The sequence below is a fragment of the Xiphophorus maculatus genome, chromosome 11 (genome assembly GCF_002775205.1).
Source record: "Xiphophorus maculatus strain JP 163 A chromosome 11, X_maculatus-5.0-male, whole genome shotgun sequence".
Lineage (NCBI taxonomy): Eukaryota > Metazoa > Chordata > Actinopteri > Cyprinodontiformes > Poeciliidae > Xiphophorus > Xiphophorus maculatus.
The window spans coordinates 3,124,013-3,148,255 of record NC_036453.1 but is presented as its reverse complement, the minus strand read 5'-3'; the positions used below and the strand labels follow the sequence as shown (position 1 = coordinate 3,148,255).

The 24,243-nt window shown below is 41.5% G+C and overlaps 2 protein-coding genes across 3 annotated transcripts in view; one reads left to right on the top strand and one right to left on the bottom strand.

Moving 5' to 3' along the window:
• The first annotated feature begins 326 nt into the window (after nucleotides 1-326).
• Nucleotides 327-7,814, top strand: anapc7 (anaphase promoting complex subunit 7). Its single transcript, XM_005802120.2, has 11 exons — nucleotides 327-547; nucleotides 1,124-1,310; nucleotides 2,115-2,234; nucleotides 2,700-2,811; nucleotides 4,172-4,325; nucleotides 4,402-4,544; nucleotides 5,185-5,302; nucleotides 5,395-5,591; nucleotides 5,680-5,904; nucleotides 6,014-6,164; nucleotides 6,737-7,814. Exons 1-11 carry the CDS (start codon nucleotides 447-449, stop codon nucleotides 6,924-6,926), a joined length of 1,698 nt encoding a protein of 565 aa, XP_005802177.1. The 5' UTR covers nucleotides 327-446; the 3' UTR covers nucleotides 6,927-7,814.
• A 1,038-nt stretch (nucleotides 7,815-8,852) lies between these two features.
• LOC102222361 (sarcoplasmic/endoplasmic reticulum calcium ATPase 2) overlaps nucleotides 8,853-24,243 on the bottom strand; it is a 29,958-nt gene continuing 14,567 nt past the window's right edge. Inside the window, exons 6-21 of one of the 2 annotated variants that reach the window (XM_023342254.1) lie at nucleotides 22,770-22,850; nucleotides 22,290-22,375; nucleotides 21,345-21,809; nucleotides 20,024-20,112; nucleotides 19,834-19,936; nucleotides 19,593-19,724; nucleotides 19,394-19,513; nucleotides 19,089-19,307; nucleotides 18,105-18,440; nucleotides 17,009-17,229; nucleotides 15,220-15,422; nucleotides 15,015-15,100; nucleotides 13,858-13,991; nucleotides 13,626-13,743; nucleotides 12,710-12,830; nucleotides 8,853-9,547 (exon numbers count right to left, since the gene is read on the bottom strand). In XM_023342254.1, the coding sequence (XP_023198022.1) occupies nucleotides 9,534-9,547; nucleotides 12,710-12,830; nucleotides 13,626-13,743; nucleotides 13,858-13,991; nucleotides 15,015-15,100; nucleotides 15,220-15,422; nucleotides 17,009-17,229; nucleotides 18,105-18,440; nucleotides 19,089-19,307; nucleotides 19,394-19,513; nucleotides 19,593-19,724; nucleotides 19,834-19,936; nucleotides 20,024-20,112; nucleotides 21,345-21,809; nucleotides 22,290-22,375; nucleotides 22,770-22,850 (2,528 nt within the window). In that variant the 3' untranslated portion in view covers nucleotides 8,853-9,533. Of the gene's footprint in view, nucleotides 9,548-10,507; nucleotides 12,831-13,625; nucleotides 13,744-13,857; nucleotides 13,992-15,014; nucleotides 15,101-15,219; nucleotides 15,423-17,008; nucleotides 17,230-18,104; nucleotides 18,441-19,088; nucleotides 19,308-19,393; nucleotides 19,514-19,592; nucleotides 19,725-19,833; nucleotides 19,937-20,023; nucleotides 20,113-21,344; nucleotides 21,810-22,289; nucleotides 22,376-22,769; nucleotides 22,851-24,243 lie in introns of those variants that run through there. The other variant, XM_005802121.2, reaches the window with a different exon arrangement.

The following is a 24,243-nucleotide window of genomic DNA, read 5'->3' as shown; positions in this document are numbered from 1 at the left end:
GACATGTCACCAAGTAAACATAGATATCATACATAATAAAAATAGGATAGGAAAAAAAATTGAATTTCTTTCGGAGCATTTTCCATTTTATTAGCCTTTAAGACGCGTTCAAATATATCGGAAAGATCACACAAAACTTCAACTCAAATACTAAAGCATTAATAAAAACACAAAACCTTAAAACTTTAAGAAAACGCTAGTAAAGTGCAGTCAATAAAAATAGTTTGCAAACTGCAGTCAACAAAATACTTAAGACGTCGTATATATATTTTGCGGCTGTAGAAAAAGACGAGCTTCTGAGGTGTACCAGAAGGCAGCAGTAAACGGAAGGAAGGCTGTGCGGCGCCATATTTAATACATCCGATGCTAGCCACCTTTAGCTGTTTACTGACAGAAACTTTAAACTGGACACGGAAAGGTTCAACAAGCCCTTGCTTTTCTCCAAAATGAATGCAGTGGATCATGTTCGGGATATGGCTGCAGCCGGCCTTTACTCCAATGTCCGCATATTGAGCAGTTTGTTGCTGACGATGAGTAACAATAACCCGTGAGTAATGTCAGTGTGGGGCCCGTCTAGTTCCTGATGAGTGTGCTTCAACACTAATATCGCCATGTTTTCTCTCCCTGGTGGTGACAGTCTAACGCCAACTAGTCAACAACGGTTAACAGTAATGATCGTGTCGTTCACAGAGCTGTGTTTTTATTATAACCTCACGAAATTAGGTCGGAAAATGATTCTAAATCACGGAGGCCCAAGATATAGTCGGATGTAGGTTCTGAAATGTAACGATGTTTCCAGCAGTTAAAACATTCGTGGTCGTTTAACATTTATTCTGTTGATATTTTTCCATCTTCCTCCTTTAGGCCTTATATTTTACGGTGGATTATTTTAACGCCAACTGATTTGAATAATTATTTACCAAGACAGACAGTAATAAAACAATAAAAATAACTTTTACTCTCTGCTACTGTATTTATTATGCTGGCAGCATCTTCCATAGACCTAATTGGTTGCTTTTCTCCTATGTCATATAAATATATAGTCGGTTTTAATTGTTTAAAATTAATTCTAGTATATTGTTTTGATCCATTGCTAAAATAATCTGTGTGTGTATAATTCCAGGGAGCTGTTCTCACCGGCCCAGAAGTACCAGCTGCTGGTTTACCATGCTGATGCCATCTTCCATGACAAGGAATACCGCAATGCTGCCTGTAAATACAGCATGGCTCTGCAGCAGAAGAAGGTGCTCAACAAAACATCCAAAGTTCGAACCTCAACTGGTGGAGCTGCTGCCAACATCCAGGCACAGGTTAGTTTAGTTTTGTTGGCACCTTATTGTGTATTGTTCAGGGTTTCCCCCCAGTGTATTATAAGCCTGGCAGGCCACCAGGCTTTGCTTGTGTCCCACCAGACTAGGCATTATTTATTTACCTAAGTCTTTTTAAAACGTTTGCACTTTTTTTAAGACTTTATAGTTGGTGTTCAGGTATTAATCTTCTAAACTTTCAGTAGCACATAATTATCAAGTGATATTTTCAAATTTCCTGTCAACTTTAAACATTTTTCCAACTGAAAAACACGGCGGACCGCTGGATGAATGAATGCTCTAACACCCAACCACTGGGCTTAGCACGTTTTCTGGGGGGGGAACCTTGTTGTTACCACATCTGATGTCCAGGATGTTGTTATAATTATGGGTAAAAGATGTAATGTACGAGTTAGTCACTGAAATTTGCCATTTTTATGTCAGGTCGATCCTGCATCAGGCCAAATTGGAAGGTCAAAAAATCTATTGTTTTTCATACCAGTCAATGTATTTGAAATGGAGTAAGAAGGATTAAAGCTTTTAAATAAATATAATTTTGAAAGAAATTGTATTTTCCGTGGAGGCATTCTGACACGGAGCAAAACGTTCACATAACAGGAATGATGGAAGGAGTTCAGCGGATTTGCGCCGTTTTATTCTTTTGAGCTTTTAAATGAACCTCTCTATCATGGAACGTGCTGCATTTATACATCTCATCTTCAACCTCTTAAATTATTACAGCTGTATCGGGTGCTGTGACGTTCAGCAGAAACTTATTAGTTGCATTTTTTTTTTTTTCCCTTTCAGAGTTTGCCGTCAGAAATCGAGGTAAAGTACAAGATAGCTGAATGCTACACCATACTGAAACTGGATAAAGACGCTATCGCTGTTCTGGACGGGATCCCATCAAGACAAAGGACTCCAAAGGTAGAGTTGTTCCTTCATGAATGGAGAATCGACTGTGAACAAGCAGAATCCCAACAAGGACACGTCTCTGTCTCTTTTAATCGAGCTTCTTATTTAACGGAAGCATCGCAATTGTGAAATGGTTTTTATTTTCTTGGCATTTGTGGAATGTCAACAAACATCGACACGTTTGTAACGGAAACGCAGCGACGGGCAGAGCAGCGTGACTCCAGGCTTGGAAAGTTTGCGCGACAGAAACCCGGACTTGAACTTATAATCTAAAGTTCTGCTGGATCTACTGACAAAAGCAGCGTTTTATATAAACGCCGTTGTTGTCAGAAATGCAGTCACATAACAGGAAATGCCGCAGAGCTCATGATATGAACGATTAATAAATTGAGTGTATTTTTTGCCTTAACGGTTTGTGGAGTACTGTCTAATATTGTTGTGATTCTGTTGTTTTTTGGGGTTTTTTTCTGTCCTCAGATCAACATGATGCTGGCTAACCTGTACAGGAAAGCTGGTCAGGAACGCTCGGCCGTGACCAGCTACAAAGAGGTGCTCAGGCAGTGTCCGCTCGCCTTGGACGCCATAATCGGTACGCACAGATATTCGCATGCACAGGCTCGGCTTTATGTCAATGACATTTCCAGTTTGGTCAGGATGATAAAAATCATTCTTATTGGCTGTAAACATACCACAACAAGGAGCAGTTTTTATTCATTCATTTTTTTTCTCTCATTACTTTGTTAAAACGTAATGCGATTCTATTGTCGGCCACATGGAGGAATACTTGTGGACAGATTTTAAGGCAACAGCTGGAGCACACCAGCTGTGTGAGCGCCACACGTTTCCAAATCCAAACAAAACTGTTGATGTTAAAAAGTTGAAAAGTCGCGGTTTGGATCTCATGCAGGACTTTTGTTTATAATCCAGAGCAAATTAAAGGAGCAGAAGAAACAGCAAGATTGTAAAATGAATCGACTGAAATGTCTCTGAATGTGGTGTTGTCCCTTTTCTTATTTATTTTTAAAATACTTATTTTAGTTGTGAGGCTGCTGAATTTCAGCTCGCAGATATTTAACATCTTTTTGAATGCGTTGTTACTTGAAGTTTGCTCGTTTGTTGTGCTGTCAAAAGGAATCGTTTCCCTTTGTTTAAACACTGTATGGTAGTATTATGCTGTATGGATGTAGAGGTCACCTCCACATCAAAAGCTTCAGGCTCAGGATTTTTTTATTTATTTTAATTTAAGCCCTACCTATAACACGATATGTTTAGTGAATGCATATGAAAACTTCTGACACTCCCTCTGCAGCACTATCTGCATTTCAGTTCACCATATAATTCCGCAATTTGACATTTCGAAAATAAAGTTCCTTGATGGAGACGAGTTTTGAAACAAGTTGGGGGGGGTTTTTTATTAAAAAGCCCTAGCGTTAGGAAGAGTATTTATTTTTATTTTTTAATCCATATCAAAATTGTTTTATTTTACGAAACTGCAATGCAAACACTTCTTTCACATCGCATGTCTCACATGATCGTCAACCAGACGTTGCCGCTGGCGCAAACCACAAAGACGACAGGAAGCAGTTGGAGGACGACGGCGCCCCCTGTTTTTTTTTTTTTTTAATGTCTTGTCATGTGAACAAATTTATTTATTTAAAAAAAAAAAGTGTATCACATTTATTCTAAACACCACAATTGTGAGATTTTCTTCTTCTTTTTTTTAAATTAAAGGAATATTGACAAAGTTTTGCACACGTCTGTAATGGAAACGCAGCTACAGTGTTGTGTGAAGGTTTTTCTGTAAAGGAGACAAACCTTTGATTCATATTTTCTTCTCTACGCTCAAAGTTTTCACCCTGATTCAGCTGCTTGGATTTAGTCGAGTTGATGTTGAAAATGAAATCAAAGCCTCTCTCTCTCTCTCTCTCTCTCTCGCTCCCTCCCTCCAGGTCTTCTCTCTCTGTCGGTGAAAGGAGCGGAGGTCTCCTCCATGACCATGGATGTGATCCAGAACCTCCCCAACCTGGACTGGCTCTCTGTGTGGATCAAAGCGTACGCCTTCATCCACGCCGGGGACAACCAGAGAGCCATCAACACCATCTGGTGAGAACGGGTTTGATGTTTCCTCCCAGCTGGCCGCCTTCCCTCCGCTTCCCTAAAATAAACCGTTCCCCTTCAGCTCTCTGGAGAAGAAGTCGCTGCTGCGGGACAACGTGGACCTCCTGGTGAGCCTGGCCGACGTCTATTTCAGGGCAGGCGACACCAAGAACGCCATTCTGAAATTTGAACAAGCTCAGATGCTGGACCCGTACCTCATCAAAGGTGTGAAACGTTCCATCTTGATTTTATTCACAATCAGCTCAAACAATTAATCGACTATTGAAATAATTGTCAACTAATTTAGTAATTGATTAATCACTAACTGGAGTATGCCAAAAAAAAGCCAAAAATGTCTGAAAATATCTACATTTTGCACTTAAGATAAAAAAACAGACACTTTTTCTATAAATACGTTCTACCCAAAATTCCTCAATGACATCGTTATAGCAACACCAGGTTCAAATTCTGTGAGGAAAAAAAAGCACCTTTTGCTAACCATTTATTAATTGGTTAATTCAAAAATAGTCAAAAGCTAGCCCTACGCTGCATTCATGTTAAGCAAAGTAGAAATATTGTTTTTAGCTGCGTCCTTTTGCTATAAATGATCAGCGGTTCACTACTGGAATGCTGCGTTGCTGCACTTTAGGCAATAAGATGTTTATTTTCTTATTTAAAAATGAATTGAATTGTTTATTTGTATCTATTAATGTCTTTCTAATATTCCATTAAAAAAGGCTTAAATGAAAAATCTGCAGAATGTGGCCATTTCTTTTTTTTTTTTACCCGACTAATCGTCAGAATAATCGATTAATTGAAACGATCGTTAGTTGCAGTCCTAAGCAGCTGCTTCTTTGACTTGCAGGTATGGACGTTTACGGCTACCTGATGGCCCGGGAGGGACACCTGGAAGACGTGGAGGTCCTGGGAGGACGGTTGTTTAATATTTCCGACCAACACGCTGAACCCTGGGTGATCTCTGGGTGAGTCTTTGAACGCACCGTCTTCTCTTATATCAACATAAGTGTTTTCTGCTTGACTGGTGTAGGTTTTCACATGTGTATGTGTTGTTCAGCTGCCACAGCTTTTACAGCAAGCGCTACTCCAGAGCCCTCTACCTGGGGGCCAAAGCCATCCAGCTGAACAGCAACAGCGTCCAGGCCCTCCTCCTGAAGGGGGCAGCACTGAGGAACATGGGCCGAGTTCAGGAGGCCATCATCCACTTCAGAGAGGCCATGCGGTTAGCGCCTTGCAGGCTGGACTGCTATGAAGGTACGGCTCGCTTGTCTAACTACCGTCAGACGGTCCAGGTGTTTTGGGAGGAGAGTATTTCTGATCTGCTTTCGTTCAACACCTTCAGGTCTGATCGACTGCTACCTGGCGTCCAATGGGATTCGAGAAGCGATGGGAATGGCGAACAATATCTATAAGACTCTGGGGGCCAACGCACAGACTCTGACCATCCTGGCCACGGTGTGCCTGGAAGACCCGGTGACTCAGGAGAAAGCCAAAGCTCTGCTGGACAAGGCCCTCGCTCAGAGGCCCGACTACACCAAGGCTGTGGTGAAGAAGGCCGAGCTGCTCAGTGTGTACCGGTTGCTACACAAACCTTAGATCGCACGTAGGACGCTAAATCAGTTTAGAACACGACAGTGTCGTCTGCACACTAATGGAATGAATCTCTGTTTGTGAAGATCGGGAACAGAAATACGAAGAAGGGATCGCGCTCCTGCGGAATGCGCTGGCCAATCAAAGCGACTGCGTCCTGCACAGAATGCTGGGAGATTTCCTGGTGGCAGTCAATGATTATCAAGAGGCTATGGACCAGTACAGCATCGCTTTGAGGTAAATTATTTATATATTTTTTTTATCCCTCGCAAAATGTTTAATTGTGTAGCACATTTCATCAACAAGACAGTTCAACGTGCTTCACACCATTAAAGACATAATATAGTAACCTACTGGAACATTTTTGAATAAATTTAAAGGGGCCTGACGAAGTGTGTGTGGTTCTCCGACCCGAATCTCAAGCTGTGTTGAAGAGTTTGGTCTAGCAGGCCTCAACTTTGAGCTTTAAACGATAAAAAGCAAAAACATTTTTGCAGATTTGGGTAAAAACGTATGGTTAGCTAACATGCTGTCAGTAGCATGTGGGCTATCATTAGCATCTTGACTTGCAGTAATGCCCTCCATGTGGCCTGGAGACAGTAGTGAATGAGCTAAAATTACCCCCAAAAAATGCTAACATTAGCTAAAATGATGTAATAACATGGGGGCTATTGCTATCATTTGGCTATTCTCAGTTAGCTCAAATGCTATCATTAGCATGTTTACCTTCATTAATGTTCTCCATCCAGACATTACAGATATTAAAACTCAGAGCTGTGTATTTTTAGCTCTTAATGTTGTTCTTCCAGCTTGGATCCTAATGACCAGAAGTCGTTGGAAGGCATGCAGAAAATGGAGAAGGAGGAGAGCCCCACGGACGCCACGGTGGAGCTGGACGGCGACGACATGGAGGGCAGCGGGGAGGACGGCGATCTGGAGGGCAGCGACAGCGAAGCAGCTCAGTGGGCCGACCAGGAGCAGTGGTTTGGGATGCAGTGACCCCCAGGGCACAGAGAAGGGGCCCTCAGTTAGCACACCAGAAGCCTTCAGCCGCTGCAGCAGTTAAACTCCCACCCCGCCCCCTGGTGGCACCCTGGAGGTGGTGCAGCTGCTGGTTTGAAGCAGTTTGCAGAGAATAAAACACTGAGCAACCTTTAAACTCTGGGGTTTCTGTTGCTGTACTTTACTTTATAGAGCTGCTACTCACTTCTATTGAGATTCTGCTTAATGCAGAGCTGAAGCCAAAACCGTTTCCCCATCATTCTGCCAACGTCACCAGCTTCAGTCAGAGGCTATTTGAGCTTTATTTACCCGTTCCAGTCACTGCAGCGGTTTCAGAAAAGCACCTGGCCTCCAACCGCACAGAAAATCAGCAGATCCTTCAGTTTGTAGCGAGAAATGTAAAGAAAAAGAAGAGTGACATCATGTCTTTAGTCTCTAAATGATTATCATATGTTAGTTTTTTGTACTGTACAAAACAAAAGCTAACTATTAAACTGCAGTCTGCTCTACTCAGCAGTGTTTTCAGGTCGTTAAGCGAAAGACATGTATGTTCTAAAAAGATGAATTTGTTTCATCATCTGACCTGATGTCCACAGTGCCACACCAAGACATGTGAATATGCCTGGACTTTGTGACAGTTAATATTTTGGCTGCTTTTTATACTTTTTTTTTGTGACTAATATTCATTTTAGATATTTTATGGGTTTTGCCATAATGAACATGCTTTGTGTGTTTTGACTGTACTAAGAATAAAAAGGAAAATAAACCCATAGTCAGCTGATTACATTGTAAAATTTCCCTTAGCAAGCATATAAGTGAAATGTTTATATTTTTGTACATATTTTAATAAATGTATAATAAACCTTGTAAAGATTCTGGCATGCACTCAACCGTCTTGTTTCTTGTGTTTGCTCTCATGAAAGCTAAAATCTGTCTGGAGCCTAAAGCTATAAGTAAAACCTAGCAGGAGTTTTTGATTCAGCTCAAAGACCTTTTCTCCTTTTTGTCAGTTTGAGACCTCAGTCCAACCGAGGTTAGCAAAGCAGCACAGAGAGAGTAGAGGGAACGATAGTCTGAAAGACTCTGAACCAGGCACCAAATGGACCCGATTCATGAAGCTCACTGTACTGTTGCTTGCCAGATGAAACGGCTCCTTTAACTATTCATTCTATAAGTAACCAGTTCAAATTGAACGACTGAATTGGGACTGAGGCGTTAATCTTAGCTTTCATTCCTTCCTCTTAATTATGCTTTTATTTAATCAGAGGTGTATAGTAACTACTGACGAGCAACTATTTCGAAAAAAAAAAAAATAAGTACTTTTAGGAATATTTTCACTGTGCTGGACTTTTTATGTTTGAGTAAAATTTCTGGCTGCTCGACCCACTGTGACTAACTTCACGGAATGAAAATCAAGCTTGTTTTGACCAAAAACGCACCAGATACGGACACAAATTTAGAATTTATGTAGAAGTGAGACCTCATATATATATGATTATATATATATAATCTACTGTAGCAAAAGATAAATTGAGATTTTTTTGAATGGTTGAATTTGACATTTTGTAATTGTTATTTGTATGTCTTTTTTTATTTTAGTCTTGCACATAAAATGACGTTTTTCCATCTGATGACATCATCAGTTACTCAGTACTTAAGCAGTCTTTCCAGGAATGCTTTTTTACTGGACGGCTACTTTTTTACTCGAGTAAAAATATGTTGAAGCAGTGATACTCTTCAGTATAATTTCTGGCGTCTCTCCCCACCCGTGAATTTCAGGATTCTGATATCAGCTGGTTGCGTTGCTGCTGTGCTGGGTTCAAATCCCAGCCTGGAGTCTTTCTGTGTGAAGCTGTAATTCGTTGTTCCTCATTAACGGAAAGCAAAGTTTCAAAGTAACCAGGACAAACGTGAGTAAATTCCTCATGTATGACAGTAATTTTTTTTTATTTACCTGAAACGGTCCATGTGATACATCGTACAATTATCTGAAAATACAGTACAGCAGTTTGGCAACGAAACGCCAGTGCCTGACGTACTTACAGTAAAACATTATGCATCACTGCACAGCCGCCCTTTCCAGATATGGCACAAAAAAAAAAATCCTCCCAACATGTTGCACGTCTCAGTGCAAAGCAAAAAAAACAAAAACGCCCCCAAAAAAGCAAGGTTTTTGTTTCGCTAAATGTCCCATCAAAGTATTTCCTTAGAAAAAAAAAATTCTTTTAAGCTTTATAACATTTGTAGTAATCTGACGAATGTCTAATCGATTGTTTTACTACTACTACACACTGTTGATTAGAAGGTTCCGATGAAGCAGCTGACATGCAGCATGAAGAAATGAATGACCTGTACAGTGTTTTCTATCAGCTTCCAAAGATGGAGGGAGAAATCTTTCATCTGAGGCTCCTCATGCAGGAAGACGGGGCCGACTGCTTTCTGACCGACGTTCGTTTATAGCCACGGACTTCACGTCGCAGCTGCAGGCAGCTCTTTGTAAAGACGCGCTACCCCAAAACACACATGCACACTACAAAAACCAAACCCAAAGTTTCTGGAAAGATAAAACAAAAAAAATAAAATAATAAAAGCGTAGAGGCGGGCTTATTGGGCCTTTCCTGTGAAAGGAAACAAAAAGAAAAGGAGGAATCAGACGGCAGAAATCATGTGTGGGAAGCTCAGATAGGATGGGACCCAATGCAGGTCACGACAAAAACACACACACAAAAAAAGTGTATCAAAGTTATATCCTGTATTAATATATGGGCACTTGTTTCTGCCAGTCTACAATCAAAAACAACCAGCACCAGCGACACTGAGCCTGGAAACAGAAAAGGTTTCCAGTCAGTGTGGCGCTGGCACTTGGTGGCACTGATGGCATTTCACAATACAATCTCAGTTTTCACTCTTTCTCTGTACTTGTTGAACCTTAATATACATACAGCAGTAACGAACAGACAGGTTTTTATTCTGAAGATGAGCTGGTAGTCGGCATGCTGATTAGAGAGTTCTCACTCTGCGGGTAAAACTCCCGACGGTTGATCTAAAAAAAACAAAACAAAACAAAAAAAACCACAACCAGCGCTGGAGTGAAGCAGGCATGCAGAGAGGCGCTAACCGTCCCCACAGGAAGGAGACTCTAGTGTCGCTGCTTTATGACATCGACAAATAAAATATACATACACTCTACTTTGTATGTTATGTACAGATATACATCAACTGTTTCAGCCTTACGAGTCCTTTTTTTTTTGGTCTTTTTTTCTTAAAATGTTCATGTTGTGCTATGGTCATAAGACTAACAGCTTCTTGGTGCTTTTTTGTCCTTTTACATATTCAAGTACAGTATGTGCGGGATACTCACATATTAAAATCATAACAGTAGGATTAAAGGAAGAATCTAAAGAAAAGCTGAAGATGACAAAAAGTTTTCTTCAGATATATACAGACAGAATAATGTGTTGGTACTTTGGTGAGGAGGTGTGAAAAACATTCTAATGCAGTGATGCCCAAAGTGGGTCCTGGAGGGCCGGCATCCTGCACAGTCTAGTTCTCTCCCTGGTTGTAGTAACAACCTTTTCAGCATGTCAGTGTTCTTCCTAGGTCTTTAATGAGCCATCATTTGATCCAGGTGTGTTAAACCAGGGAGAGAACTGAAACCTGTAGGATGCTGGCCCTCCAGGAGCCACTTTGGGAACCACTGATAAATTTTACTTTTACTGTAGCAACGTGGGAGGTGTTGGGCATTTTTGAAAATCCTAACCTTTAATTTGAGTACATTTGTTCAGCAGGAAGTTCTTTAACGCTCCTGAGGTCTTAGCGCAACGCTCAGGAGGAATGCGGCAGATGTCACGGTTGGACTGTCGGTTCCCAAAACGACACACAAAAGAAAAAAGTTTGTAAGAGGGTACGTGGGGTCAGTGTGACCCCGCCGGCCGCACGCAACTTCAACATTCCATGTGTTAGCTCTTAACCGTCCTGCTCACCGTTTGTGGTGGCCAGTCAAAGCAAGTATCCTCATTCAGCCTATTGGCTAAAAGAAATCCGCCACTTTGTTGCTATATTTAGCAACAATGCAGAAAAAATATTGGTATCAGCCAAAACCGGCACCGTCAGGTCAGTCTTTTTAAAGATCGCTGATTGGGCAAAAAACTGCAAAGCAGTGCACCTCTAACTAATTTATTTATTTACAAAACTAAAATAAAGTGTAAATTCACTTCAAGTGTAAATTAAAATAATGCCTCAGATAGATTTATTCTGAAGGGATTGGTAAGAGGAACTTTGCCCAAAAATATTTCTTAACATGATATCCCACTGAATAAATGTACTCAAATGAAATGAATACATTTTAAGGCTTTTCAAAGGGGCAGTGTTATATACTTTCCAGACATACAGCATCATTTCATAGGAATGACATTTCACAAAATTTGACTTCGCCAATTAACAACTTGAAAATGGGCCTATGTCTCTTTAAGAAGCTCCAGCTCTTTCCGGCGCTACGCATTCAGGAAGTCATCAAAACAATGTTTCTCTATTAACCCTTTATGAACCCCTTAACATTTTTTTCAGCGCTGCTCTGAGAAGTAGCTCCTATGATGAGCTTAGCAGACGTGCAGTTCTGCCAGGTGTTTGCTAATTGCTGCTGGCTAGTCTGAAGGAGCCGAGATGAGACTAGGCATTTTGCAAACCAGAATGGTTGCCACGGGAGATTAAAGTATTCTTCAAAACATGCATGAAAGAATTAAAGCAACACTCCAGGTGTGTTTTTGAATAATATTGTAACATGATGTAAAGCTCAAAAAAGTTGATTTCACATCATACTGGCCCTTTAAACATCTTTACCACGGGTACCAACTATATTGTCTGCGCCTGTATATTTAACAACAGGCTGTATCAAAAGTTGCTGTGTAATAAACTTGTAACACGTTTTTGTCCTTTTCTCCATAAAATAGAACAGAAAAATAAATTTAAACATATATATATATAAAAAAAAGATTAAGTTGTGTGAGCATGTGCGCCGCAAAACAAAGTGGTACGTACCTCAACACTTTTAGTGATAACCTTTGAAATGGTGTTTAGACAAAACGGGTACTTCTGGTCATAATAACAGCATTGAGGTAGCTGCGCTCTGCCTGGTGCAGAAAAATAATGAAGGTGTACAGAGTTCAATAATAACTGAGATTCACATATTGCAAGACTTTCCCCTCCTTTCAGCTCTGCACTTTTCAGGTGTTACAATCACACGTCCTCTTCACACACCGAGACTCTTTGTTCCCTCCCTAAAAATTACAAAACATTAATAGAAAATAGTGTAAATTCTCTGTACAGCTAAAACACAAAGCTCCAACACCACAGGCTTCTCTAACTGGTCACTATGGCGCTCGAAGATGGGAGAAGCCTGGTAGGAAAATAACAGATGTAATATCAGTCATTAAAATATGACTAAATACCAAACCCCGCGCCCCGCAAAAAAAAAAAAAAATTATCAGTGGAAATGTAAATAGAACATATCTGACAGTGGTCAGAGCAGGTGCAGATGTCTACGATGAGTTATTCAGAGTTAATGTAACTGTTAGGTGTGTGTTAACGTCCACTTCACACTGGTGTGCAGGAGGGGTAGTGTGCCAGAGTCAGTCAGGGCCACAACATGGCGGACACGTTAGTGTCTGTGCTGTAGATCCACAGCACCAGGGGCAGGGCGACGGCCACGAAGGGCCAGGAAACGCCCTCAGCGCATGCAGACAGGGGGCAGCCTCCCCGGGACGGCTTCTCCAGCTGTTTACCCAGCTCCAGGTAGTTCCGGGCGGCGAACTTCAGCAGCTCGTCCAGCAGGATGACAGGAAGTGAGATCTTCAGCACCATCATCCACTGGGTGGTGTCCAGAGGGGTGATCTGGAAGATGACCTGGGTGCAGTACAGAAACAATGGTTGGCAAGAAATCACGTAGTTGTCGTGGGATGACTGCACGGTGGTGGCCAACAGGGGGCGTAGCGGTACACAATTACATAAGGGAGCTTCCACTTTTCATTTTATTTTGAAAATGACTTACAAACTGGCCAAACATGTCAGCATTGGTGTAGGGCTGAAACAATTAATCGAACCAACCGTGATTAATTGATTTCTGAAATAATCGTAATCCTACTCCTGACTTAATCAATACTTTAGTAATTAATTAACTATGCAGACTGAAAGAAGTACATTTACTGAAAGAACAAGAGACAGAGCAATAACAAAGCCTAAAATGTATAAGGAATAAAGACATTTTGCATTTAAGGTACATAAAACACCCGATACAAACTCGGTTTTAAGTACCTTACATAGAAAGTAATTAACTAACCAACTAACCTGGATTTATGCTAATTATCGACAAAAGTTAGATTCTAAACAATCCCTTTAAACTAAAGAGGAATAGGGCCACAACAAAAAAAGAAATTCTGACTTTAATCTCAAAATTCTGACTTTTGAGCTCAGAAAATTTAAGTCAATTCTATGAAAAAGAGTCAGAGTTAATTTTTTTCAGTGGCTCTAATTCTCTTCTGTATAAAGTTCATTTTTCTATAGCTTAAAATTTAATTAACTTTACTGTAACAACAGCCTATGACCACTAGAGGGTCCCACAATGACTCCACCTGTGTTTGGGAATAAACTGCTTGCTTAAAATGTCGACACAATGAGAAGTTTATCACAGAATAAACTCACGGGAAGAGGCTCCACGTAGAGGATGAGGAAGTGGAGGGACATGGAGAGACAGATGGCCCCCAGCAGCCAAATGTTCTCCCAGGGAGGCATCCGCAGCAGGGACTGGTTCTCTGACAGACTGCAGTGAGGACAGAATGCAAATGGTTTGTTTCAGTGACACAGCAGGTACTCGTCCTCCTCCTCCTGACAGCAAATGCTCCTTCTCTAATGACAAAGACAAAAGTGGAGCCACCTGTTCAGAGCGTTGCACATCTCGATGGTGACGAGCACGGAGAGAGCCATGGTCATCGGATACGGCGACTCGAACACGTGGCAGTCCAAGCCTTCGAATTCGGGGTTGTCAGGGCTGCACTGCAGGAAGTGGCTCTGTGGAGAGAGGAAAAATAAGATGAAGGTGAGAGAACGTGAAAACTTTGCCATAGCAGCTGCGTTTCCATTACAAATGTGTGTAAATCTTTGTCAATATTTTGCTGTCAAAAGACCCCACAATTTAGCAATTGCTGTGTGTCTATTAAGAAATTACATAAAAAAATCACATTTGAGTAAGCTTGTTCACACGACAAGTCACTAAAAGTCAATGGAAGTGATGGATGTAAACAGCTACATGATATATATTCATAATTCAGCTAGTGCTCATCATCTATCAGAGGAGGCGTCTTAGGGTGTGTTCACACCAATCTTGTTTAGACCGCTTTAATCGAACTCCAGTTCGTTTAGGGAGGTGTGAACACGCAATCAACCTGTGAGGCGGACTAAAAATGCAAACGCCAAACTGCCACGCCTGAAAACCGGTTTTCAGGCGTGGCAGAGATCATCTCTGAAAAAATCCTACAGCTGCTAAAATGTGACAGTGCTCCATTTTTGTTTACATTTTGCAAAGACGGAAGTTGCGCTCGGTGTTTTCTTCAGAGATTTTTGTGTCATGTCCTTCAGTTGTTCTTGGTGCAGCGCCACCACAGGCGAGACGGGAAACAAAAGGTTTGGTTGGTTTGACTCAGCACAGTGTGAAAGAGAACAGCATCGGCTGGAAATGTAACAAATGTAACAAACGTTGCAATTTTGGTCCCCAAACAAACCTGGCGCAACAAGACCCTTATACTTGGGAGCGGCAACGTATGCAGCATTTTGAGTTTTACAAAATGATACACAGCTTTTTATGAACTGTGTGATACTGTGTAGCAACATCCTGTTGATCAGGTGACTCGTTTAATGCGTAAAAATTATTTTGATACAGTTGAAAAACCACCTCGTCCTAGCGCAAAAACCTTTTACTGATAATATGAGGGGTTTTTTCAAAACTGGCATGTTTCCTTTCAGCAAATTTATTTTCATAATTTCAATTTGCACAATTTTATGGTGAGTGGAAACAGCTATTGTTGGGACATTTACCAGCTGGTAGAGAGTGAGCTGTGGGCCGTCCTCTGAGACTGTAAACCACCAGGCAGCAGCTCCCACAGTGGCAGCGCCCACATAACCTGGGAGCAGAGACAGAAAAAAACATTCCCTTCACACAGGACATAAAGATTAATACAGCTAAAAGAAGGCAGCAGCAGTGGTGACTGGTGCAGCTTTTACTATGGTTTAATCAGCTAACCTCCAATAGCCAGGTATCTGAAGAAGAGCCAGCCAGAGATCAGCGGCTCCTTGGCGTTACGAGGCGGCTTCTCCATGATGTCCAGATCCGGGGGGTTGAAGCCCAGGGCGGTGGCGGGGAGGCCGTCTGTCACCAGATTGACCCACAGCAGCTGAACTGGGATCAGAGCCTCGGGGAAACCCAGAGCGGCGGTCAGGAAGATGCTGACAGGAGGAGAAACGCTGTCAGAAACAAACCAGAACTACTCTGCACTCAAGGATGAATCGCTACCATCTCGGGATGCACCAATAAACTTTTATTACTACTTATACCGTTGTCTGAGATTTAGTATCGCCCAATACCGAGCTGAACTGACATAAAACGTTTCTTTTTTTTAAACAGACATAAATGTGAAAACTCAATTACAAGTTTATTTTTATTTTATTTACCAGAACAGCATACTTAAACATGCCAGTAGCTTCACAGGCTTGGATAAACGTAAAAACAACTTTAATTTGTGCAATTAGGAGTAGAACAGCCAACGTAAAATTAGTCATAAAGAAATTGAAACTGACTGACTGACCTGTCAAACATGTCAAAATAAACCTCAACAAATCTTCTTTCAAATGGTTCTGAAAGTGCAATAAGAAATTCTAAATATAATGTAAAATAAATAATAAACTCAGTGCATAAAACATAGAAGTAGACTGAATAGATCTGCCCTTGTTGATTGGGCACATTGTCACTAATACCAGCTCTAGAATTTTTTTCAACATCAAGACCGATACAGATATTGATATCAGATTGGTGCATCTCTACTAACTTCACATTTACCCTGATTCACTGAACCTTGCAACAGCATTTGGTCAAGTTACAAAAAAAACAAACTTCAATGTATTATGTTACAATTTTATGTGATAACCAACACAAAGTAGTGCATACTAGAGGTCGTGGCTGTAAGGAAAATGATACATGGCTTTTTATGTGATTTGAACAAAAAAAAAAGAATCTAAAAATGTGGCATGTATTTGTTTCCAGTACCCTTTACTCTGATATCCAGTGTGTAAAAACAGCCACCAGGAGTCCTGTTCAAAGTTTGCCACAAGATACAAAAGACAAGCTGGTATATTTTTAGGGTAATCCTGATTGAAAACCTGTGAGGGAATGCAAAAGATTTCAAATTGGGTGGGGCTTCTCCTTCCAGGAGAGCAATGGATCTAAACACACAGAGTTAACAAGGAATGATTCAAACCAAAGTACATCCATGTGTTAATAACACGACCTGGAGAAGGTTCAGCACTAAATCCTATTGAAAATCTGTGACAACACTAGCAAAAATACTGTTAAAGCTGCTATGGTAACTTTAATAAAAATATGCATTTGTTAAACATATTTTCACACATTATCTGTCTTGTATATTTTGTCAGGACATAGTGACAGTTTTAACAAATATGGAAAAAACATATTTTTTATAAAATGTACCAACTGGAGCTTTAACAGAAGCTCCAGTTGAATCTTTATGAAAGAGGAATGAGAAAAACTTTCAGCCTGAAAAAGGCAAAAATGGGCTAGAACAGTAAACCATGTACAATATTCCCTCTAGCTCACAATTTTGCACTACAATGTTTTGGATTATGACATAACAAGCATTGAAGTGTATGGTTGTAGCATAACAAAATATGAGGAGGTATGAGAGGGATGAATTTGTTTCCAAAGCAACACATAGTTTTTATTTAATAGAAGCTATTTCTCTTTCTAAACAGAGCACTGAAAAATGAGAGAACATCAGTAGCTGCCAGAGGAAACTCACCAGACAACCTCACCCACATTGGAGGAGATAAGGTATCTGATAAACTGCTTCATGTTATTGTAGATGGCTCGGCCCTCTTCCACAGCAGCCACTATGGAGGAGAAGTTGTCGTCTGCCAGGACCATCTCTGAGGCCGACTTGGCCACGGCCGTGCCGGACCCCATGGCGATGCCGATCTCTGCCTTCTTCAGAGCGGGTGCGTCGTTCACTCCATCCCCCGTCTGGAGGTAAATATGTCACAGTGAGGTACTGCAACGCCAGCAGGAGCTGCGTTTCCATTCACCATGTAATTCCTCAATTTGACATTTCGAAAATAAATCTACTTAATGGAAACGTGGCAATTTCAAAAACTCTGGTTTTTCGATAAAACGTTTTGACGCTCAGATGAGGTGTTTTTCGGCCGTATCAAAATTGGTTTATTTCACAAAGCTTCAATGGAAACACTTTTTTTGCATCACACAAGACGCGTGATCAAGAAGAAGATGCTGCCACTGGTGTAAACCACAAAGAAGACGACAGGAAATAGTTGGAGGATGATGGAGTGGCGTGTTTTTTTAATGACTTATCATGTGAGCTAACTTATTCAAGAGTAGGTCTGTCACAATAAGCAATAAATCAATTAATTGCATGATAAATTAAAATAAGCTCAATAATTTCCATTTGCATGATTTACCATTTTTCTCTTTCTACCAGAAGTCTGGCGTTTTGGTCTCAACTAGCCCTTTTTGCAGAGACTTCATAACTCTTTATTTGTGGTTTCTGTTATTTTATTTATCTATTTTAGATATTTAAAATATCTTCCAGTGTTGGATGTTGATTAGAATTTAAAGTTTATTGATCTTTGAGAATGTGTTATTGGACTATACTATCATTTCCATTATGTTTCATGAAAATGCTCTCAAAACGACAATATTATTGCAATAAATTCTGGAATAATTTATCGTCTAGTAAACTTTGTTATCGTGGCAGGCCCATTCACGTACGATTTTAATTGTGTGTTTCATATAATCGAAACACCGCAATTGCAAAATTGTGTTTTTTTCGACATCAGCAGAATATCAACAAAGCTGGTGACTTCCTTCCTATGGCTGCTTACCATGGCGGTTATTTCATCGAATCCTTGCAGGAACTCGACGATCTTGGACTTGTGGGAGGGCTCGACGCGGGCGAAGCACCGAGCCTTGGTCACGGCCTCCCGCTGGGCGTAGGGGGTCAGTTCGTCAAACTCCCGCCCGGTGAAGGCCATGTGCTCTATGTCGTCGTCTTCCATCAGGATGCCGATGCGCCGGCAAATGGCCACGGCTGTGCCCTTGTTGTCGCCCGTGATCATGATGACCCGGATGCCGGCCTGGCGGCACAGCTTGATGGAGGCGGCCACCTCCTGCCTGGGCGGGTCCAACATGCCCACACAGCCGACGAAGGTGAGGTCGGACTGGGGAGGCGGGAATAGACACGAGTGTCAGAGGATTTAGTTTCACCCCACTGTTCCAAGTTTGCTTTTAAAAATGGAGCAATGCGCATCAATGAACACCGACAGGTAAATACATGAGATTATAGCCAGGTGGCTAATTTCCATCTCCAGTCCTATTGGCAGTTTGATGTTAAAGCACAAAACATCCACAAAATAACACCTTAAAATCCATATATCTTTGCTTAAAATCACAATAGGGCAACAACTAATGATTATTTTAGTTTAGTACACATATGTATGAAGACAGCTGACCCATTCATTATTAACTAATGGGCCTCCCAGCGCTGCTGGATAGAAGTACTGGGGTGGACTAAATGCTGGAAGGGAGTGCTTCTATTTTTTTGAGTACTAGAATTACTGTCAGTATTTTTACGTTTTGGATGAATTAAGACATAAGTGAGATCTCTGCAACCAATCGTTAACTTTACACATAGCCGCTGTCCATTTTTTTAATATGGTAAACAAGACAACACCTTCTGCATTACATTTGATGGGCAACATTCTGGAAAATCATCATTGAATAAGCTCAAAAGCAAAAGGTCCCAACACAGAACAATTATTTTTAATCACCCCATTCAAAGCTACTGAGTGAAAATGACAAATATTCACCTCATACTCTGAGAATTTAGTGGTGTCGGACAGGAGCATGTCCTCTGTTTTAGGGGGGCTGTCTCGTGTGGCCAGAGCCAGACACCTCAGCGTGTCCCGACCTGTCCCATACTCGCGAATAACAGACATGATCTTTTCCTTGATGCCTTGAGTGAGGGGGACTTTAGTGTTGCCCACTCGGACATGAGTGCATCTGTCGATGACGCCCTCTGGGGCCCCCTGGGAAGCAGAACGGGTATTTTAATTATTCCCACTGAACCCAACGCCGCAGACCGATTCTCAGCACTTTTTCCCTTCCTCTCTACCTTCACGAACATCTTGCCGACGGAGGAGCGGGACTTGTTGGGGGTGCAGTAGACAGACATGGACTTTCTGTCCCGGGAGAACTCGAGGGTGAACTCCTTCCTCATCAGCTGTTTGATCACCTGAGGCGATGAAAGGCATGGTCAGTGAGAAAAACCTGCTGAGTGGCCGCAACTCGGTGAGTGGGCGGCTGCCACTCACCGAGTTGCAAGCGTTGGCTCTGTCGATCTTGGACAGGTTGTGGACTTCTGTGTCGAAGACGTTCATCTTCTCCACCAGACATGTCAGCGCCGTCTCTGTGGCCTCGCCCACCTTCTCGTACACACCCTTCACCTGATCGATCAAACACAATCCAGGTTACTCATTTCCCTCTTTGTCATCCTGAAAATGAAATGTGTTTGTCGTTGTTTTTTGATTATCTCAAAAAGTAAGCTGTTCCGACCTCATTGAAGTCCAGAGAGGAGTCATTACACAGCGCGCAGATGGTGGCCAGTTCCACCAGAGCCTCATACTGGGAGCATTTCACTGGTTTGCTATCGTGGTAACTGTGAAGAGGTGCATTAGTCTAAAGTGTGCTTTTTTTTACACTGTAAAAAGTTGATTTGTCTCCTGTATTTGTCCGTTATACTCACACTTCTCCTTCAGGTGCGTAGGTTGAACCTGTGATGGTGAATTCTGACAGAGAGCAGCTTTCTCCTTCTGCTTTGTTGAGTATGAACATCTGAGAATCAAAGAAGTTGAAATCATGAAGACTGATCAGAGTCTGTTTCTTCACTGGGACAGCAGGGGGCAGCATCGTTCGAACAGCGAGCTGCCTGCAGTGCTACAAAGTGTGTCTTTGGTAGCTCCAGGCTGGGAGGCAGAAATAAGTGTTTCTTTGCAGAAGTAAACAAAAGAGACTGCCAGGAGGCCTGAGTAAAGAGTAAAGCTGTGTCCAAAAGGAAGAAGTCACAGTGCCAGGCAGACCTGGCGGTTTGTAACTCAAACAGATCAGATATTCCTTCTTATTGCATCAACTAAACATGAAATCCAAAAACTATCTTAACCTAGTCCAAGCCTTTGACCAAGTCAACCTATTATTTTAGTCAGTTTCAGTTTCTCCACATTTGTTCTCTTTTATGTGTTTATAGTTCTTAGGAAAAGAGAAAAAATGAATTCCATCAAAATCATAATCTGAAGGTTCAGATCGAGCGTCTTTCTAATTTGATCATGTACTTCCCAGCTAAACTTGTCGCAATAAGCAATTACAAATTTCATGCTAAATTAAAATGAGCTCAATAATTTCTGTTCTGATGATTAATATGTTTTGAAGGGCACTTTTGTTTACAAAGACTTCATAATCCATTTTTCTATGGTTTTGATTGTTTCATTTTGGATATTTATAACATGTTTCACTGTTAAAGTTTATCAGTCTGAGAGAAAATTTGCACTGTTATGCCATTATTGATGCAGTATTTGAAAAATGGTCTCAAAACAAGAATATTATCGTTTACTGCAATAATTTCTGGAACAAATTTGTTATTGTGACAGGCCAACAGCAACCTACAGAACAAAAGTGTGATATAAAAAATGTAAAGAAAAGGATTAAACATTACTGACAGACAAAATGTCCTTTTCCATAAAGCATGGTCAAGGAGCTGCGTGGTGCTGATTAATACAGAGAGATAAACAGCAACCACAGACTGGCCGGCTTGCTGCTTTGTGACGCAAGGTCAGTTATGCAACAGCAGCTCTGCAAGTCGTCAGCTGCGTGTAGATAAGAGGAGCAGCAGCACATTATCCGCTTGTTAAAACCCTGGATACCTGATCATAAGGAAAACAGTCTTAATTCTGACAACATCCTCAGGCTGCAGGCAGGAAGTAAAAAGATGAAAAGACACTGATCACAGAGCTGCTTAGTAATGCACCAAGAGAGAGAGTGTGTGAGTGTGTGTGTGTTTCTGTGAGCCTCACCCTGCAGACAGACATCTGGTTGGTGGTCAAAGTGCCGGTTTTGTCCGAACAGATGACGGAGGTGCAGCCCAGGGTCTCCACAGAGGGCAGGCTGCGGACGATGGCGTTCTTCTTGGCCATGCGGCGGGTGCCCAGGGCGAGGCAGGTGGTGATCACGGCGGGCAGGCCCTCAGGGATGGCGGCGACGGCTAGCGCCACAGCAATCTTGAAGTAGTAGACCGCCCCGCGAATCCAGGAGCCGCCGTGGACGGGGTCGTTGAAGTGGCCGATGTTGATGATCCACACGGCGATGCAGATGAGGGAGATGACCTTGGATAGCTGCTCGCCGAACTCGTCCAGCTTCTGCTGCAGCGGCGTCTTCTCCTGCTCCGTGGCTGCCATCTCGTCGCGGATCTTCCCGATCTCTGTGTTGACGCCCGTGGCCACGACAACGCCCACGGCCTTCCCGGCGGCGATGTTGGTGCCCTAAAACGGCGGGTCACACACACACCTTGAAACGACAAAACAATCTATATATGTACTACAACGTTTTTACGAATATGTTTGAAAGAAAGTAAGACTCGACAATAAATCAATAGCAACGTATGTGATAGACACATGACCAATATCAATAGATAGTACATCTGAACCACACTGCATTCTGGGGGATGTATGCAGAGGAAAGGCTCTAGCGCTCAAGCTCTCATGAGAAACTAAACTAACTCGCTCGCTCTTTGGTTACCTAGCAACAACCTGTAACATGCGCAGCAGCAAATTCATGTTTGCCATTGAGCCTCATAACAACGGAAAACTGTGGCTAAAACAGGAAAGGCCACTACTGAATTCCAGATATTTAAAACTAAAAACAAACCAATAATTATCAATATTGGCTGATATAAACACTCTTAACATGTTTTCAGCTGCATCGTCCAGCCCTAGAAGAAAGTAGTGTAGATTTTCTCTTACAGAGAAGAGCATGTTCTTTTTGTCTTGATTGACGGCTCGAGGGTCCGGGACGGGGTCGGTGTGCTTGATGACAGACACAGATTCACCTAGGAGGAAAACACAGAACAAAAAAGGGTTTCTTCAATTGAAAATGTTGCTTACTTTGTTGACACATGGTTTTGGATCAAAATGTGATTAACTCAACAAAAACAAATTGGATCGTCACTAGATTTTATATATTTGTTTTAAATTCTTGTGCTAATATCACAAGAATGTGGCGTTTTTCCTAAAGGTTGTCATACCAGGAGAATCTTATACTGATCCCTGCCTAGTTGTCAGGGAACTGTTCTGTCGCCAAGCAGACAGTGAACTACTGTTTAATCACTTCATAGTGATGCAAAAGGTCAAACAAAACAGAATAAAAGCAATAGTGCTGTGAGATAGAACTGAATAAAAAACCTCCAGGACAGTGTTTGGCGTCTGCCTTGTTGTGAGTCTCACCTGTCAGGATGGACTGGTCTACCCTCAGAGTCGTTGACTTGATTGAACAGATGCGGATGTCGGCAGGCACTTTGTCTCCAACTACAAACAAACATGGCCCAGTTAGAGAGAGTACACAAACAAATAAGACAGGAGACAGAAACATAATCAGAACAATGGCATTAAACTGATTCATAGAGAACTGCGGCTGCATCATTTGCATATCAGTGATAAATTTTTATCACCAGTTGAGTAGCTCCTCATCGCGTTCCTGTCTTTGTGTGTCTTGGCCAAATGAAGGCTGAACAAATGAGACTTCTGCACTGTGTACGCAGTTACTTAGCTTCACTGTAAACTGGAATGATAAAGTGCCGCTCATTACAAAATGTTTGCTGTACCACCCAACAGGAAAACAGTGCAGCAATCACTGTCAGGAGAAGAAAGGGAGAACCAAAGAGAGAGGAAAAAAGGAGGAAATGAAGAACTTGTGAGCCATAAACGGCTAATCTCAAAGGAAAAGGCTCATCTTGATGCGACGGAATTGCTGTGACCCAATTCAACATCCTAATGGTACATAAAAGGTGTGGAAACTGGGGAAATGGTTCACGGTATGGCACAGTTCCACTGGCAAAATCCACATATAGACCTAGGAACTGTGTCAGAGTATCACAAAACATCCTACAACAATAGCAGAGTAAGAATCAAGGATCTTGCCAAATACCTAATTTTCTAAAAAATATCAAAACAAAGTGAGTTGAAATTCTTGCCTGTAACTCATTTGTCATCACGACAGCACATCATTCCTTGTGTTTTCTTCAGGTTAACTTTTTTAAAGGGGCAGTGGTTTTTAAAAAAATGTTCTTTTAATCTCCATGGCAAAACACCTGGTTGCATCTAGCAGCACTTTCTAGACGCAGCTTCTTCTCAGAGAGAAGCTTTCACCTCACAGAGCAGCCTTCCCCACTCAGCTCCTTCAGACTAGCCAGAAGCAATTAGTAAACACCTGGTAGAAATGACTTCATTATACAAGCTACTTCTAAGTGCAATGCTGGTAAAAATGTTAACGGGTTAAAAAAGGAGCCAAAGTAAAGCAGCACTACATTATTTTTACTCAAGTAAAAATAAAAAGTATCTTTCCATGAAATTACTCAAGTAAGAGTAAAAATGTACTTGGTAAAAAGATTACTCAAGTTCTAATCATAACATCTGATTCAATGCTTTAAAATGCTGACATCAAACGGACAAAATATGTGCAAATTTTGTCATTTTATAGATTAAAATAATTTAAAAATTACTATAAATACAACACACTTTCAGGCAGAACACTTTTTCAAACCAAGTTTTCTCCACATAAAATGAATATTTACAGTAGGTAATTTAGAACAGACCAATGTTTTTAAATGGCAATATGTAGTGTTTGCTCTATCTTAGTCCTCAAATGCTACAACAGGCTGAGCTGATAGAAAATAACATTAGAACAACAAGCTGGTGTTAA

What these genes read in the sequence shown, in the direction of transcription:
- anapc7 (XM_005802120.2), top strand. Translation starts at nt 447, where the DNA reads ATGAATGCAGTGGATCATGTTCGGGATATGGCTGCAGCCGGCCTTTAC. An exon ending in CGCCTTGGACGCCATAATCG is followed by an intron (nt 2,812 to 4,171) that starts GTACGCACAGAT and finishes CCCTCCCTCCAG; the next exon opens with GTCTTCTCTCTCTGTCGGTG. An exon ending in CAGGCTGGACTGCTATGAAG is followed by an intron (nt 5,592 to 5,679) that starts GTACGGCTCGCT and finishes CAACACCTTCAG; the next exon opens with GTCTGATCGACTGCTACCTG.